Source organism: Dreissena polymorpha, chromosome 9 (assembly GCF_020536995.1).
Source record: "Dreissena polymorpha isolate Duluth1 chromosome 9, UMN_Dpol_1.0, whole genome shotgun sequence".
NCBI classification, from domain to species: domain Eukaryota; kingdom Metazoa; phylum Mollusca; class Bivalvia; order Myida; family Dreissenidae; genus Dreissena; species Dreissena polymorpha.
Genome location: NC_068363.1, coordinates 54,284,544 through 54,304,583, shown reverse-complemented (window position 1 = coordinate 54,304,583; position 20,040 = coordinate 54,284,544). Strand labels below are relative to the sequence as shown.

General features: G+C 35.6%; 1 protein-coding gene across 1 annotated transcript; it reads left to right on the top strand.

The window, feature by feature from the left end:
- The first annotated feature begins 15,647 nt into the window (after positions 1-15,647).
- LOC127846051 (amiloride-sensitive sodium channel subunit alpha-like) lies at positions 15,648-20,040 on the top strand. Its single transcript, XM_052377227.1, has 4 exons — positions 15,648-15,738; positions 16,917-17,080; positions 17,724-17,813; positions 19,996-20,040. Exons 1-4 carry the CDS (start codon positions 15,648-15,650, stop codon positions 20,038-20,040), a joined length of 390 nt encoding a protein of 129 aa, XP_052233187.1.

The following is a 20,040-nucleotide window of genomic DNA, read 5'->3' as shown; positions in this document are numbered from 1 at the left end:
CTATTTAGTTCCCTCACTTAAATTTATTACAGAACCAGCATTCCGTCATTTTATTTTCATCAAAAGATTACGCAATTTATGACGTATCACATATGACGTAATTTCTTTGACGAAACACACCATTTTTAGCAAAGACCTATACAATACTATAATGAATTCTATAGGTCTTTGGTTTTAGCTAGACTCTCTGGATTGTAGGGTCAACAATTCTGACGTGGAGCGGTTTTATTTAACATTTAAATGTTTTATAAGCAACGAACGAATCCAAAACATATTACGGATTGTGAGCTTGCCCTGCATAATTGGAAGCTTTTATAGGAATAAAATTATCGTAATCGCTCCGACAAGTCATTCGAGTTTGAAAATGTGTTTTGGTTACAGTGGTAAGAGTTCGATACAATCGTTTAAAAGTGTGAATAACATAAAATGGAATAGCACGTAAGACTGAATGTGGGCGCCGTTTTGTTCAATTGAAGTCGCGTGATCCGATTCTTTTTAGATATGAAAAATCGGCCCGGCTAAGCAGACCGATACGCCATTTTGTTACTATTTATAGCAACGATTTGTAATATAAGTGTATACTACATATCGTCACTATAAATAGTAACAAAATGACGTCGCGAGTGGGCCGTTATTCTTGTCTTGCGGGCCAGTATATTTCGGCCCGTTTAGCTGTTCCGATTTTTATATCTGAAAAGAATCGGATCACGCGGCATCAACTAAACAAAATGGCGTCCACATTCAGTCTAAGCCGACGGTGATCATAACAATTAAGGCACAACTCAACGACAAAAACTTAACTTAATTATAATGACACGTAGCACACAATTTGGATAATACAGATATCGATTGAAACTAACTCTTCTGTAAATTTGATTGATGCCTCTATCATGTCTATGTGAGCTTAAACAAGATTCATCAGACAGCAAAATGTATAGTAAAAAACACACTTGCTTCGATGACAACTTTAATCCGATGATTATAATAATAAAATTACAACGATGTGCATTTTCGTGTTCTGTTATTCCATACGTTTTTCTAAATTTAAAGTATACTTTTTAAACTTCCGAAGCTTCAAATTATGCATGACAAGCACACACTCCGCAATACGTTTTGGATTCTTCCGATGCTTACAAAATATTTAACTGTTAAATAAAACCCCTCTTTGTCCGAATTGTGGTCCCTGAAATCCAGACTCTAGCTAAAAAGGTATGTTTCGTCACAGAAAATACGTCACATGAGAACGTCATATATTTCGTAATGAAAATAAAAGCACGGAACGCTGGTTCTGTTATACAGTTTAGTGCAGAAACACAATAGTATGAAATGTAAAATAAACGAGAACTCGTCTATAATCGGCCCTTGCCGCATAATATCCTGCGGGCCAGAGGCCCGCGGGCCGTAATGTCGGTAGTGGGCCGACTTTAATCGTCTGGCCCAGATCTGCCGTGTGTTATTGCCTAACTAACTCGTGGTTGCGACTTATTATATCCGACGTTATAACACAATTTCTTTCTCAATTATAATGATATCCGTGTCCTATTGATAATGGGATGTCGAAGGATTGAGTCTCACTCTGGATACGCTCTGACATGGCGGGTCGTCTACCCGCTGCAGCCAATTGTATAAACAATTTAACCACGAGGTAACCGCAAAATCGCGGTTACCGCTGTGATTACCGCGTCTCGGCGGTTTGTATAAAAAACGACGTTGACGTTAACCTTCCTATTACCACGGTTATTTTTAACCCACCTCTACTCCAGATTTCTCTTACTCGAGCAACCATTCCCGGACCGCCCGAGCCATGGTTCGCTCTAAGCCTGTGAATGTTTGTTTTCATGAAATCTGTAATCACGTCAATTTCTCTGTCGCTAAAATCTTTAGCCCGTTTTGCAGTCCATTTTTTAAAACGTCGTCTGTAAAATTGACAATTTGCGCGTAAATGACGTCATGTTTAGTAATGCATTGTTGGTAATTTAACTGCGGTAAGTTAACAAATGTCAATGGTTAGTTAACCGCGCAGTAACCATCGTTTATACAAATGAAAATAAACGGTGGTAACTTTACCATGTACATATTTGCGGTAATCAAATTACCACAGTTAATTTAAACCATCGTTTATACAATTGGCTGCTGGTAGTTTCAATTGTCTAATCCCATATATGCCTAGCGTCTAGAAAAAAGGCCTTTGCAAACAGCGTTGACCCAGATGAGACGCATGATTCGGCGTCCCATCAGGGTCTGCGCTGTTTGCTTAAAGGAATTTCTGTAAGAAATATTCTAAATATAGAAATAAATATACTAGAAATCCCTAATTTTGGCAATAAATTGATCCTATTTAGAAGGATGGGAGAGTCCACTAGGTATAAATGGGTTAGTACCAAGAGCCCGGTATAAAGGATAGGAATCGTTAGTGAAGATGTTAATCGGTAAACTTTAGATGTAAAAACTGGCTTGGCCTCAGGGGTTACACTATAATTAACAAAGACTAACCTGTAATTATATTAAATTAAGGTTAAAAATAACTTACTCGTGGTAACGTTTTATGAAGGCCCGATGACAAGTAGTAGTAACCTAGTAGTAACGATTAATTAAGTTGAAAACGAACTAATCGACTCGTAGTAACGATTTTGTAGTAAGTCGTTTTGAGTTATAACTAGTTATAAAATAAATATAATAACGCATGAGAACGAGATAACTTTTACTTGGGAGCAACACAATCAATCAATCAAAATACAAATGTATACGGAATTTGAGTTGAACAATCTTGCAAACGACATAAATACACAAATTTAAAGCACACACATAGTACATCTGTGTCACAATAGTTAGGACAACCATGTTACAATAACTTACTACGGTATTTACCAACGCTAAATAATGCAAGTATGAATGTGTAGTTTTAAAGGAATTAATTCATTTTTTAAGCCTTGATGACTCAGATTGTATAGCGCAAAACATGCTCCCGTTTATCTTCGTACAGACATTATTTAAAAGGATCTGTCGCGTTATTTTATTTAAACATTACAACGCTAAACTCAATGATTGATCTTTTTTATACGTCTGCATGAGCGACAAGCTAATTCTCGGGGACCTTCTGATACAACGTAACCTTAAAACATGAACATTGTCTCTTTGTTGACATGGCAACAAAATGAATGGTTGGTCGAATCTCGGAATTATAAAGTTTTAAGCGATACAAATTCACCTTTCGCAACACTGAATTCGTTACAGTTGTCATTTGTTTAAAATGACACGACTCTGGGGCAATTGTTGATGCAGTGTCACCACAATGTGGTGTATTTATGGTCGATTTCATGGCTGGATTCATAATGGCCCAGCCGCGCACAATTAATACTGCTCTTGTTCCCTGTTATGTTAATTTACGTAATTAACAATGTCAGTTCTCTTTTGTGTTGGACTCAACCAGATATGTGTTGTATACATGCGCATGCTCCTGCAATTTGCAACTGTTATAAATAAACTTATGAAGTTTTCGTAAAATATGTTTTAATGAAGTTGTAATGAATACAAATACATAACTGTGAAAACAAAAGGAACCTAACAATGGAGTATCATATAACAATATATAATACATGCGACTTTATATCGTTTGTTTATCCGAAATGAAGCATTTAAATACAATGATTAATATATTCATTCAGTGGTATAAGGAAACAATGAATACAACAATCATACAGTGTATAGAAAATATAGGTTGGTATATAAAACAATTTTAAAACGATGAAATTCTTGCATTTTACTACAATAAATGTCTAAACGGTCGGGAAGGATGTTTCCGCGTACCGGAAGTGAGGCTTCCCTAGACTCCACGGGGAAACAAAAGAGCTTCCTGCGCACCTTCACCCGTTTCGCCGAGAAGACGTCGATGGTAGGAATTCCTTACATAAACAGGGCCAAGTTCTGGTGGGCGAAACTAATCTGGAGCATTATGTTGCTTGGTGCGATCTCTGCCATGATCCTGCACCTGTGGTATCTCTTCGACCAGTGGTACGCCTGGCCCAAGCAGACTAGCGTTGAGCTGGGGTTCAACACCTTGGCGTTCCCACAGGTCACCATCTGTAACACAAATAAAATGAAAAGGCACAACCTGGAAGGATTGAATGATTCTCAAGGATGGCTTTTAAAGGAACTGGTCAAGGATATGGACCCTAAAAATCTGGTTTCACATCAGTTCGATAGCAATTATGAACCCGACATCAGAAATAGAAGCTCGGTGAGTCTAGTATATCACATTTTTGCGAATTTTAGTGGTAGCTTCATAGGTTAAATAATAATAATCTAGTTAAATATTATAACAAGATTCTAAAAATGTTACATATATTTCTAAGCACTTTTTTCGCAATCGTTATAAATAAAAGCACCCTCAACCTTAGAGTCGTCGGAAGCGTTTCGTTGATGGATACGACAAGTTAAACCTGACGAAGTACATGTACCACGGAAACTATACGAACAAGTTTGAGTTGACGGATGATGATGACTACAATGGCAAAGAGGACAAGCTATCGCTTGTCGCGGATATTTTCATGTGGCTCTACATGAACCTGACAAGGTATGTCATACATTCCACCAACCACAATCAGAAAACTAACTCAAAAATAACAGCCCCACAAATCCTATCCGAAGATCTACTATACGGCTTTAACCACTAGACCCCATTCGTCATTGCACCTGAAACAAAGACACAATTCGCTTTCCCGAGAGCCTCTACCTCCATCACCCACCAACCATCACTTAGCCTCAACCATTAAGACCATTTAAACAAACCACACCTACAATCTTCCACCCTCAAATCCGTACCACAGAACCGAGCCCAAACACTTTCACGTCGCAAGATTGAATTATTTTAACGATGATAATTCTCCAAGTATTTTGCATTGAGATACTAAACAATAAATAACAAATCGAGATAATCGCTATTTTCTCTTGTCAAACTATACGTTATTTACATTTATTAACATAATTAATGGTTTTTGTCCATATCAAAATTCGTGTTTACATATTTTCGTTTCGTTTTTATGCGATCTCATCAGCGAAGCAACCTGGGACTTCTGGTCAGAACACGTTCAGTATTGTCGTTTGTTGTCTTACATTTTTAATTCAAAGAAATGCAAAAATGAAGACATATTAGTTCGTATACCGATTTTCAAATTAAAAACAATAAATACAGAAAACATTGTTTCCTTAAAGCTTGTTTGACAGCACGACTTATTTACATATTGATATATCCTTTAATTGTTTGAAAATAAAAATTCGGTGTTTGTTGACTGCGCAGCATTGTTTGACAAACTTGTTTGTTGGGGGTGTTTAAAACACTTCGGTTCGTTCAAATACTATTAGTTCACAAGAGTTTGAGAAATATTAGGAAAAATGAACTCTAAATGAAACAAATCGGAAAAATTTATAATTAATTACATTTTTAATTAACCATTCACACAATCGAATTTTCTATAGCTAAACACAGCTCACGAAGGATATTATCTATAAAATGGGGATATGTTTCATTAAAAGAGCTGGTTTAATAAATCTCATGTGTGCAACAGGTATTCATTGCTTAAACCGTAATTAAGTGTTTGTCGTTGTTTTTCAGAAATGTCAGGTGAATTTCGTGGTTGGGAAGAATGACAAATTAAGTATTTTGATGGTATGACACCGTATTCAACCTAACGCCATACACAGCTATGTTTTGAAATGTGCAATGATCGATGTATACAAATTCCCGCGTAAGGCGAAATCGATGATGAGGCTAACACTACTTATTTGCAGAGCTTATACAATGTTCTGTTAAATGTGCTCTTCGGTATATATTAGGTTAATTCAGCCAGATGAACAAAACTCAAAGTAGATTAATCAGCTATTCAAGAAATACATAAAGATAAATTAAAACATTTTTGAGTAATGATATGTTTATTTATTCGGTGTCTTGAAACAAATGTACTCAACATTTTAGTACCTAATATTTAATGCTTAATGGCAAAAGCAAGAGATTCTAGCTTACACAACGCAACATGTTAGCAATTATTCATAGTTAAGAATTAAGTGTATATTTTCCGAGCACAAACTTTTTGCAAAATCATATGAACAAATCATCTTTAAATGTGCCTTAAGTGTTTTAACACTTGAAAAATACATTTAACGGCTTGTTTATCGAAATCTGTCCCGAGATTTTTAGATAATTAAAAAAATGTGACGATTATTAAAGAATTTCGAATAATAGCTAAAATGTATATCTATTTTTTTCTGAAAGATTTTTATGCGGTTTTAACTGTTTAATGAACGATATTTCATTTTGAAGTTGTCTTGTACTGTGGTCGGAAACCGGATAACCCAGAGGAAACTTCACCTGTCCTGTATTTGGACCACTTACTGATCACATGAGACGGAAAGGGTTTTGAATCCGGGGCAAACGCCGGGTCTAGATTTTGTATATCGGGATGATTGTTGTGGAACGAGTGCAGTATACCGTGTTTCCGGTACGAAGTCTCACCGATGTGAAAACCAATATCGGGCCGATATGCAAATCTATCTCATCCTGATAGTGTTTCGATTTTTTTTTGGCTTAGTGTGTTAAAGCGTATGCAACTTCAGCTGTACACAGCTGTGCTGGATATTTTAAGATCATCGAGCGTTCATGTATAAACTTACGTCGTTCATAGCTAGGTTAGGTACTATACACATAACCAAGTGCATGATTCTGTTTGACTATATTTAAGATGTTAGTTGAAACCAATCGTGAAAAAATCTATATTTGCAAAGCTTAAACAATGTTTTGTTAAATGTACTCTTTGGTTTCGTAATTATATAAGATAGAATGGGCTAAATGAACAAAACGATAACTGGACATATTACAACCTATTTAATTGATGTTACGTATATTAATTCAGAATCTTGAAACGATTGCAGTTGTATTTTAGTCACCATATTAAGTGTTCAATGGAATGAACATACCATACCAACTAGATTAAATTAAAACTTAAGTTTATTTTACAAATATTTGTATTGATTTCATTTAAATAATCGGTGTGCGTACTGTAATTATTTCAAACATCAAATATAGAAATAGTTTTCTTAAAGTCCGACACACTTTTGGCGACACACCGATAAGGGCAAGTCGAATAAATTAGTTTTAAACCTTGCAAACAGTATATGCAATTTTAGAACTTTGATTTCGTTGATGTTCAACTTGCATGTTAACTAATCTTTTATTCTGGTTTGTTATTTGCCGGCGCTGAAATTAATTGTTATGTTGACATGGTAATACAGAGTGGTTATCTTTGGCTTAAAAAAAGGTATCTTTGTTTTTAAAGTTATTATTTTAAAGCATTCAGTATTAAAATGTATTCACGAGACAGTCAGAAAATCTTCACCCCCTAAAACAAACCTGTTTATCTGAAGCAAAAACTACATACACACGTAATTTGTCTTAAGTACAAATTCATTACAACAAATAGACTGAGACGAATTCAGTGTTGCGAAATGTGAACAATCGTTTAAAACTGTGTCATGCCCGGATTCGTCCAGTCATCTTGTTAAAATGTCGACAAAAAGACGATGTGCTCGTTTTATGGAGACGTTGTATCAGTAGGTCCCCGTGAATTCGCTTGTCGCTCATGTAGGCGTAAAAAGATCAATCATTGAGTTTAGCTTTGTAATGTTCAAATAAATTAACGCGACAGAACCTTTAAACACTGTCTGAACGAAGATAAATGGGAGCATGCTTTGTGCTATAAAATCTGTCATCCAGACTTACACAACTTTATACATGTATATCCCTTTAAACTACACGTTATTACAAACATTCACAAGATAAGTATTGATGTAAAGCATCAAAGGGCGTCGGGAATTTCAGTGTAAAAGGCACTCAATGAAGTTTCATGGAACATTTTTTTTCTTCTGTAAATATTAATATATTGGCCGATTATTTTAAACAAAATAAAAAATATACTGGTATAACCATTATCTATGATTTTGTGTTATAACCCCCACATAACCATTATCTATGATGTTGTGTTATAACCCCAAATAACCATTATCTATGATTTTGTGTTGTAACCCCCAAATATTTCATATTTCATTTTATTTACATTGTTTTCCTTTTTTCTGGCATCCGTGTGCAGTTTTTATTAATGGAACAGAACTGTGTATGTTTAAAAAAAATCTGCTTCGTCTCGTAAGCCTAATTTCATATTTGTCTCAACTTCAAGAGGAGATGATTCTGAACTTATTCTTACGTTGCTCATTCACGATAGTGGTTGATTACTCATTAATATGAAAACACTGTAAAAGTTTTAATGTGTTTACGAACCCCCCCCCCCCTCACCCTCTCACACATATATTTCATGGGCATAATATAAACATAAAATGGTTACAATAAAACAGCATATTTATTTAAACTAAAATGTCTACATCAAAACAAAAAAGTTAACATAGAACACAAATACAATAATTTGTTTTTACTGGGGCTCGAACCTTGGACCTCTCACATGTGAAGCGCGCGTGTAACCACTACACTACGGAACAGCATGAAAAATCACCTTCTAACTAAGATATTAATAATTTATTAGTAGTCGGTTTAAATGTGAATCCGGACGTTTAAACGCTGGATAGTGAGCGGGGTTAAAGGTCCATACCAAAGGGTCCATACTACTGACAAGATACGCCATGCAGTACTTATTTACACTAATTTACACAACAAATCACCACTATGCTAGATATTCTGACAACAAAAATATATACATTGATCCGTAAAATAACTTCTCCTACCATAAGCGAAAAAAAACGTATTACATACTAATCGCCGCACTTCATGTGCGACGCCAATTAGCGATGGAAAATACCGAAGTACGCCATTGTTATATGGGAGCCATAAAAGCCCATACATTTTAGAAATTAATGAATAGTTCGTACAATATTTCGAAAAATCCAGTAGACACACAAAACAATCAATGTTCCTTAAAGTAAAAGCCACATTTTCAACGCTAGATGCGGTATGTTATCATATCTTTAACGCGAAACAAAATGCTCGTTTTTATTTTTTGCGAAACAATATATTCCATGTGCATTTCCGGTTACAATATTTGAATATTTACGAGCGAATGCGAGATTGGCTTCGGGTTGCTTCGGAAGCACGACGTAGTTCTCTCGAAAACGTTGTTTTGTCTAGTTATCTTGTCATCATGACTAATAAAACGTTACTAAGAATAAGTTGTTTATAACTATATTTTAATAAAATTATAGTAATGTCTTTGTTCATTATAGTGTAACCCCTGAGGCCCACTCAGTTTTGACTTATAAAACAACTTAACTTATGAACAACTTCACTCACGATTACTTTTATGTCGGGCACGTAGCAATAAGACGAGTGAAAACCTTTAACTACCAGCTGGGTAGGCGACCCGCCATGTCCTAACGTCCCCAGAATAAGACTCGAACCCTCGACATCCCATTATTACTAGGGAACGGATAAGGTCTACACACTACGTTTGAGTTAGATATTGTGTTATCACGTCGGAAATAATAAGTCGCAACCACGAGTTATATACCAGCATCACTGTCACACAACTGTATAAGTCGTTTGCAAGAGTTAGTTGTATCGTTCCAATGACTAATACAGTACTCTGTATTATTTTAATGAATGATGCACGCAACATACACACATATTTTAAAGGTCGAATCGAAAAAAAACTGAAGATTTTTTAAGGTCTTATCAAGAAATAGCACATAAACCTGCGATATTGTTGTCCAATATGATGCTTGTTTAAATTTGAACATGTTTCGCTGTTGTTTGGGTTACGCTACACATTTTATTTAATTTTAATTATTAAGATGTATCTTGTTTGCAAGATCAAACATATCAACACCTATCTTTCTGCCGGTCAGTTAGTTCAGTAAAGCACCAAGGTCAGAGTATACAACCCAATTTGTCTACTTAATACAATACTGACAAAAGCACTATTTAATGGCCATCTAGACTAACATTCTAAGAATACATTTACATAGTTAAAATACAACATACCTTTATGGAAAACGTATTAAACTGAAGAAATTCTACTGTGACCAATATCGTTGACTTCTTTTCCGCAAATCGTGATAAACGCTGCGCTTGCTTAATATATACTCAATATAGGGTTACACGCAATATTAAAAAGTTAAACTGGTTACACATTTCCCCCCTTTGAAAATAACGTCCCGTCATAGTCATAATGTATCTATAATCAGTTCTTCATTTTGTCCATTGTCAACATATAAAACATAGTTCAAGTGCTACAGCATTCGCACTTAACATTCAAATAAAGATTAACACAGTAATTATAGATAAAACCTGAAAAACGAAAAAAATCAGTAATTATTTGATAATAAATACAGATGCAGCATCAATGTGTCTGTCTATCTGCAACAAATTTACAATACATTATAACATTACTGTTTAATACAGCACCTAAACCATTATTCAAACAATTATTCAATCTCTCCTCCTCTCTGAGAGAATTGTGACCTCACAAATATCTAAAAATCATAAAAATTGTTAAAATACTTTTATACAAATTTCATAAAACATTTACTTCATGATAGCATATACTATCTTTCTGGCGATTTCACACTCCATACTCTTTAATATTTCTGAAGACATAAATATTTCTAAAGCATGAAATCTATTGTCAAAAGGTCTGTTTAATAAACTAAACATATGAAAATCATCATATTTAGCTGGTAATTTTCTTTGCCGTTTAGATTTTCTAACAGGATGTAGAGCATTGTTGGAATCTTGCTCCTGCAGTGCAGTGTCCTGAGTCGTGTTCTGATCTGTTTCTACTCCTGGCTCTTTGGATCAATTCCCAGCCTCTGCGATAATTTCACCCCTTCCCACTTGTTCCTCTGCCTAATCCGTATTCCTACCAGCTTCCACAGCTGGACGGCCATTTTCTATCGCGTTTTCTTCCCTCTCTGTTCCACTCACTTCTTCTCCTGCGGGTATGGGCTGAGTATGTACAACATCACTCGAGTCCATTCGTCTGTTAATACTCTTCTCCTCGAGTCTGTGGGCGTCCCCACAAATACATGTTCTGGGAACATGTATACAACTCGTACAATCCTCATCGGAACTGCCACTCTCGGACGGTCCATTTTCTTCCTTCATTAATCCAACTCCGGATGCATCCTTTTCTATTGCTTTAGAAATTCCCGGTTGCTCTATGACCTCGTGTATACTCTCTCTGTCCACATCTTCCCGAGACTTCACTGGAAATAAATGATTCCTGTGTAAAGTTTTCTGTGTACCACTTTTTACACCTTTAAGCCTGAGTACCGGGATGTTTTCACGCGGTTGTTCTGTTATTATATAGTTCTTCTTCATATTTGTCTGCAAGTTTATGTTTTCCTTCACCATGAGCCATTATCTTCACCAGGACATGATCTCCTACTTCAACCTTATTCCTCTTACTTTAAGGTCAAATGAATGTTTCTGCTTTTCCTTTGCCTTGGAAATATACCTTTCTTCAATTTCTCTTGTCGTTTTAATCTTATCTTTCAAATCTTTAATATATTCCTGACATGTCTTATTATATGATTGTTCTTGTGATCTTTCAAATTTAGCATCAATAGATAATTTAGGTTTCCTTCCAAACATCAATTCAAAAGGTGAAAATTTTGTTGATTCATGAGGCGTTCAGTTGTTAGAATAAACTAATGAGTGAATATATTTCTGCCAGTTACCTTTCTTTTCGTTTTCCAAAGTTCCCAGCATGTCTAGTAGAGTTCTACTAAACCTTTCTGGTCCGGCATTTCCCTGTGGATGGTATACAGATGTATGTGTTTTCTTCATGTTGGTGAAATTACATAGTTCTTTGATTAAATCAGATTCAAAGTTTGCGCCTTGATCAGAATGGAGTCTTGTTGGGATACCGTAATGAGTGAGAATATTGTTGTAGAAACCTTCTGCTGTCGTCTTGGCTGTCTGGTTTCTGGTCGGAATAGCTAGTGCGTACTTCACTTGGTAAAGTGGTCTGTAATTACTAATATGCTGTAGTATCCTCCTTTTGATGGTTCCAATGAGAGATAGTCAAAACAAACGAGCTCTAGTGGGTAGGTTGTGTGTACGTTTACAAGTGATGCTCTTGTGTTAGTTGCCGTTTTCCTGCTTAAACATCTGTCACACTTTAACACGTACTCCTCTACTTCTGATGACATTCCTGGCCAAAAAAATCGTTCCCTGATCAGTTTCAACGTTCGTTCCTTTCCCGGATGGCCAAAGTCTGTATAACGAGCTTTTAAAATATCAGCATTATACGCTTCAGGGATAACTAATTGTTCAATATGTACACCTTCAACTTGAATATTTCTAAACAAAATTCCTCTTTTGATCTTCAAATGTATACAATTCTTCTTCATGTTAATATCTGGCTTACTATATATATGTTTTGGTAGCATCTTATCTATCACTTCTCTTCTCCATTTGTCGACGGTAGGGTCAGATCTCTGTGCTCTCCGAATTTCACGCATTTCTATCTGTGCCAAAGGTTGTCTGAAATTGTCCGCTATGTCAACTACATTCAAAGAAAGACATGGAAATGTCTCAAAATAACATTCAATACTTTGAAGGGCATTGCATATAGCTTTAACTACATTATTATCAATTACTACATGATCGTTGGAGCCGCATCTTTTTCTTGAGGATATCTACTTAAAGCATCAGCATCTGTGTTTTTCACGCCTGGTCTGTAAAAGATATCAAAAGTATACTCTCCAAGTGCTGCTGACCATCTTTGTCCTGTGGCATCTTGTTTAGCTGAAGTTTAAATATAAGTTAGTGGATTATTATCTGTGTACACTGTAAACAGCGGAATAATTATGTTGTGACTTTGTTAGTTGTCGGCTGGCATATGCTATCACTCTTTTCCTTTTGTCATCTTGTTGTTGGTATAATACTGCCCATAATCCTTGTGTTGACGCATCTGTGTGAAGCTCAAAAGGTTTCTGAAAATCAGGATATGCTTAAATAGGTGGAGATGTAAGAATTACTTTCAATTTATCAAAGACCTGCTGGTTTTCTTCTGTCCATGTCCATTCTTTGGCATCTTTCTTCTGTTGTGCTTTCTTGCCTGTGGGGTGTGGAATTAATAATGAAAGAGGTTTTGTAATTTTACCGAAATCTTTTATAAATCGCCTGTAGTAACATGCAAATGCTAAGAAAGAATGAAGTTCACTAGGGTTTGGAGGTTTTGGTCAATTTCGTATCTTCGCAATCTTCTCGGGGTCAGTTTCTATGCCTTCGTTGCTCACAATGTGATCTAATAAACGTTTACACGTTGTTTAAAAAATTGACATTTTTCAGGACACAGTTTCAAGTTACACTCCTGCAATCTAGAAAGAACTAATTCTAACCGTTCTAAATGTTCAGACACGGTGCGGATGAAAATAATCAGGTCATTTAAAAAAAAATAACACAAATTTTCATATTACAATCACCTAAACACTCCTGCATAAGTCTTTGATAAGTAGCGGGACTGTTGCATAACCCAAAATCCATCTGGTTAAATTCAAAGAAACCGAGTGGCCCCACTGTTAATCCGGTGCGTTCCTTGTGTTCTTCTAGAATTTCTACTTGGTAATATCCTGCTTTCATATCGAGGGTTGTAAAGTACTTGGCCCCTTCTAAGCAGTCAAAAATTTCTTCTGTTCTTTGTAAGGCAAATGAATCTTTGATGGTTCTGTCATTTAACATACGGTAGTCCACACAAAGTCTCAGTTTTCCATTCTTCTTTCTTACAAGGACTATGTTGGATGAAAAGGGAAATTTAGATGGTCTAATGATGTTGAAGGCTAGTAGTTGTTCTATATGTTGTCTTACTTCATTGATCATTCCAGGGGGAATTCTTCTGTGTCTCTGCTTAAATGGCCTTTCATCATGCAAATCTATTCTGTGTTTGATTGATGTACAGTTTTCAATATTTGTGTCGCTCGTAGAGAAAATGCTCCTGTGTTTCATTAACAGATCAGTTAAGGCTCGTTTTGTTCAGAATCTAAAATTTTATCTTCATCAATGCTGAGTTCCTTTACTATATTCTTTCTTTTGATGTCTAGATTTTCTTCCTCTAATCTGTCAAGTACCTCTGCTGTGACTTCTACTGGTTTATTGGTTTTTGTGATTTGGAAATCAAAATACAATCTTCTATGTGTTGTTTCGTGTATTAGAACCATGAAAAATGCTTCTAAGAAATATTCGGTAAAGAAATACGTTTGATATTCGGCACTTTGTTTTTTTTATATTTGGAAATCAAAATACAATCTCCTATGTGTTGTTTCATGTATTAGAACCATGAAAAATGCTATAAATAAATCATTTGTGTTATCTGTTGTTTTTATTACTTTAGTTATTGAAAATTTAAATATTAAAACTATTGAATATATATTGATTTTTCGTATTTCCTTTTTTAGCGTTCAAAATGACGACAACCGAAGAGACGCCATGTAAAGCGATCAAAGCTGGCTACATCATCCTAATTTCCTCTGAATGAATAAATATGTACACACAAAATATGTTATCAGTCTAATTGTTGCCACAATGCCTGCATTGCCCGAGCCATGTTTCGCAAATAGTTCCCAAATATTTTCTTTCATCAAGTCCTTAATACGTTATAACGTCTATCTCTTGGTTATTACAAGTTTTGCAAAAACGACGCCATTTTTAGTGTTGCACTAAAATATACGGCTGTACAATAAACAGGTCAATAACTGCGGTAATCAAGATATTTTATTTAATATCAACCAGTGTTGATTTAATCGGCTGCAAGGGAACTGCTTTTTTTTAACTTTGTAGCTGGTAAATCGGTCAATCGTTCAGTACGTCAATCACTTACAAAAAGCCGCGACTTTCTTCTTGTATGACTCATATGGCTATAATGAAACCTTATTGACATTTTTGATGTCAAACTGTATGCCCAATTATCATTATAATTTCTTATAATATCTCTGCCTAGTTCGAAAATGATTCCGCTTCACAGAAAAGCACAGCTATAAGTCGAGAGAGCGCATTTGTTCATATGACAATATGGTAACAGTGATACTTTGTGAACACATTCTGATAAGAAATATTTAGTTTATTTTGGATTATTTGGGTTTATGTGAGCGTCTTGTGACCATTTGGCATATTTTTTTTTGACAGACAGCGTTAAATCGAAATGTTTTTCTTTTTTTAATTCTTAGTCATGCACGGAAGGACCTGGGTCACCAGATCAGCAATATGCTCATCAGATGCACTTTCAACGGGCGAAAGTGTAACGCAAGGTAAGTTCTATGCTGCAACAGTGTACCATGTATGTGTATTTTTTGTATAAATGAACAACACGATTCATCGACATTACAGACACCAATTTAACACCAATTTTTCCCATGTATGAAACAAAAACAAAAACTTAAACCAACAAAAACACATTGAACTCTAAGAATACAATTTTAACGGTAATTTATCATACGTGTATCAGTGTCAAATTCAACTGAAGTTTCTTTTGAAAAGCATTTACATTTTTGAAGCAAAAAAGTACTACTATCATAAATAAAAGCCGTATATGTCAGTATAATAAATGTGTATGCCCTATGTACCCCTATTTACGGCCGTTGCTGTTTGCAGCATGTTCGAGCTCCGCCAGACATGGAAGTACGGAAACTGTTGGACCATAAGCAACAAACTCTTTCAGGCCAATAAGAGCGGACCAACAGGAGGCAAGTCATGATCACTTTGAGATAATACGGTATCATCCTAACAAATATCTATACATCACAATATAGACTCGTTTCTTCCGATATATATATATTAAACAAGTATATTCTTGAGCCGTGGCTCGGTATCAGCCTAAATTTTAACTGATGGCGAAAGCCAAAAGCATCTAGCAGTAGTACTGAGTAAACTTCTTTATTATGCATGCTCAGAGTCAGTACACGCGCTTCGCTCGCGGAACAGTTAGTTTCTTGTTTAAAATCTACATCACACAAAAAAGTCGTCTTTAAAATTAACAAATATAAATAATCCCTTTATTCCATAGCTACATAGGCATTTTAGCTACCCACATATTAAATTCTGCGATTTCTTTTGCTAGATGTAAACTGCGATTCGCATGATATTCATTCGGTTTCACAAAAATGAATTCAATTTATTCTCATGATGGTGAATTAATAATTGGCTGTTGCATGTTTTAAGTTTAATATCTAATGTACCGAGTATCTGCGTAAATAATCGCTGATAATTTATTCGAACTCATACGGCAGCATGTGAGCTTGGTTGCTCGTCACCCTACCGGTCAGGTATGGTTTCCTCCGGCTATTCTTCCACTCAAAGCACACCACAACCCCAAAATCGAAAATCTTTCAGTAACAATTAAGCTAGAAATTGCAGCTATATTCAAATTTCGCACCAACTTTGGTGAATCTTGTTAGCTTATAGGGTGAATGTGCTGGTACAAACTCCGAGTCCACACATAATGGAGCCTTTGGCTCAGAAGGACCTCACAAACTTCACAATACACACAGTAACATCGAATACGGTTCATCGGTTGTAACCGATAACTTCATGCATACGTTTTGATAAAAAGCAATCAATCGATATCTTACGTTTCAAATATTTCAAAAACAAGACATTTTTGTTTTCTCCTCACGAGTTTGCTGTGTTTCATTGACACGAATCGGTCACTTTGCCGTTAAAATAGCCACCAATGTTTGGTCTCTTTTAGAAATTGTCTTCACATTACGGACACATTTGTTGTGAAGCCTTATGATATAGTTTAGTTTCACGTACAATGGATGATAGTGTCAGCTGCCTGAAACGTTTTTATGGAAACTTCACTGTTTTTATTTTAAACCGTGTTACAACAACACGACGTAAAAACGCCAGTTTTCTTCCCAAGGCCTATCACTGGTCCTGTATCTCGAGGCGGGCGAGTACCTCAAAGGATTTACGACAGGGCACGGTATAAGGGTACAAGTACAGAAGAGGGGGGAAATATCCTTCCCAGAGGACGAGGGCCTCTACACTGCACCTTCGTTTGAAACGGATATAGCGTTGAAATTGGTAACACTCATGGCCACACAATCTTCGCTATAATAATGCTGTACAACAAATTCATACTCAGAAAATTCTGTAGGAGCATAGAGGGTAGTATCCTCTGAACATGCACTTCCTTGCAAGCCAGCATAATTAGGTTACAAACCATTATTATAGGTAGAAAAAACTCTACTGAGTGGCATCTATCATATTCACACTGGATGCAGATGTCAGGAGTTCATTATTGATGTTGAAGTTCAACTTTCAATGTATGCAACGTTCAATGTTAACACGCCACAAACAAACGTTACAGTGTGCCCATTAAAGTAATTTGTTAATAAAAACAGGTTTTGTTCTTAGAATATAACGAAAAAAGCTTAAGATCACGTCTCGGTATGATTTGAATTAAGCAATGTAACTAAAAATTAATGCTTTTTGAAATCACTAGCCAACGTTTCTGTGGTTTAAAGAAAAACATATAATTGTTTTTAATGAAAATTCAATACTGCTCCAGCAGCTGGAGTTTCACTTCTTTATATTGATCCAACTAGCTTTGCAAAACAAAATCTAAACGTTTTAGGTTTTCAAATTTGTATTTCCAGAATAAAAATAACGATTTGCAGTTGATATATAACACACATTCAACAATGTTTCGTGTTATTTTTTTCAGAATTCTATTTCACGACTAGGAGGTAAATATGGAAACTGCAACGATGGGAAAGAGTTCAGCAAGCTATATGGAAGGGAATATTCCAGAAGGGTGCGTCGAGTGATGTCGAATAAATACAGGAAATAAAATTATTATTGCAGTGACGAAGTTGATGGTAACAACTAGGATGCTCTGTGGGGACGATGTCAACTATACCAATTACTGTTTTAAAGGCGGCGATGATCTGGTTGATTTGGCTTCGTTTGTTCGCCTGTTTTGTTTTTATTCAACAGTATTTTTTAAATAAAATGGTGGTCAGCTAGCATACTCAATCTTCACCTGTGAATTGCTTTACTAGTCCTAAATGCATGTACTGATACCAATTACTGAAAACTTTCCTACTTGATTCAGAGTTTGGGGAATAGCTGTATACATAATGTCTTGATCAATCACAACAAAACAAGTTATATAGCAGAACAGGGGATTGAACACGCGATCCACGGATTTTTAGTCCAGCGCTCTACGAAATAGCCTGCTCGGTTTCAGGTGGCTTTGTAGATGTTGAATCTTGCGAATATTTCGATGAATTTCAGGGTCGTTATATTGACAATGGTAATGTCGGCGGAGAGAGCGGTGACTCCCTCACTATCATTTTTAGCCTTACTCTACAATACTTTCCGCTTACTTGATGTAATAACTTTACTTTTTTTAAGAACAAAACGCTTTGTGTGAAGTGTTGGAAAACTGTTACTTTGTTCTATACATACGATAAACTTTGCTTTGCAAAAAAGAATAGATTTAATGCGGACTTGACTTTATTGTGGAAACCAGACTTATCTACGTGTTCCAAATAGGTGAAACTTTTCAAACATTTTAAACAAAATATATGTGTACCAATCCTATTTATTTAATTGCAACAAGCATTGGGTCAAAAATAGGCATTGCTTGTACCAAGTGATTTTGCGGCAGTGAAAAAAAAACATTTCAAATAATGGTGTCATCGGACGAAGCAAGACTGATACTTGTATTGTTCGAAATATTATTAACCTGGTATACGATGTTGTCAGATCCTTATCACGTTCAGATTAGATTTCAAATTTAACAAGTGTCGCTATGGCTTGAGTGTCGTAGTGGAAATGGTGTCTTAGTTACAATGGTTTCGTAATGTTTTTTCTTGTTTTGATTGTCATGATGACGATCGTGATAGTAAAGTTAAAGTGCTATCGCATATAAAGATTAAAGTGTAATAAAGATGGTCATGATGATGCTGCCAATGCACTTAAGACACACATGATTTTTTTTCAGGCATGTCAACAATATTGTTTGAGCACCAAGATTGTCCGACAATGTGGATGTTACGACAAAAGTATTCGGTATGAAGAATTATTAGTGACTCTGAATTCGGACATAAAACCTTGCCTTAGCAAAACAGGTCAGCAATGTAATTTACTCTGTTTATATATTTATTAAGGTAGTTACCAATTAGCAAAACGTGTTGCAATAAATTAGTTAAGCATTATGCGTTGTTGGGTGAATATTTGATTAGGTTCCATTAAAAAAAAAAATTAAAAACACAATTAGTAAAGCAGTGTCGACAGACCGTTTATCAGTTAGGTACATGTCAGACGGACGTCAACCTAAGCTGGGCACGACCTAATGTGACCAAGATCGCGATTATGAAGGCTTATTTGACGCACGTCAAAAGCTGTGAAGAGAACACCGTTACGGACATAAATACTTGTTTGATAATATTATTTTATTTCAACTTAATTGAGATGAATTTTGGGGCGTTGTTTGATTGTATAAAGCGATCATGAGTGGCTATTACATCAATTCCAAATCGTCAGTGACTTTATCAGAACATTAAGTGCGTAACGGTGTAAATGCACATTTTAATTACGTTTTACAACTTTAAGAATTTCTATCAAATTTTTGGGTACATGTTTATATACTAAATTCTTATTTCATTGGACACCTTTTTGAAGACTTTATGATGTTAAAACACGTTTGCAGTTTTTGTTCAATCTTAATGTATATAAAAGTCTTCTTTTTTATGCGGCGTAACGGGGTTGTCACATTTGTAACGGTGTGGACAGATTATCTTATACTTTCATATTCTTGTTTATTGGCATCGTGTTTTTTACAAGAAAGTATGTCAGATAAGTTCCATGTAAAATTTGTGATGTTGTTTGAGAGACAATCGGCGATATGAATACGAACTTAATTCGCATAATATTGTTTGTATAAATTTCTCCACACCGTTACGATGTTGTCAACATTGTTTCTCATTCAGCGTAACGGTGTGGAACGTAACGGTGATGACATTCGGGAATTCTGA

What these genes read in the sequence shown, in the direction of transcription:
- LOC127846051 (XM_052377227.1), top strand. Translation starts at nt 15,648, where the DNA reads ATGTTCGAGCTCCGCCAGACATGGAAGTACGGAAACTGTTGGACCATA. An exon ending in CGGATATAGCGTTGAAATTG is followed by an intron (nt 17,081 to 17,723) that starts GTAACACTCATG and finishes TATTTTTTTCAG; the next exon opens with AATTCTATTTCACGACTAGG. An exon ending in GAAGGGAATATTCCAGAAGG is followed by an intron (nt 17,814 to 19,995) that starts GTGCGTCGAGTG and finishes TTTCTCATTCAG; the next exon opens with CGTAACGGTGTGGAACGTAA.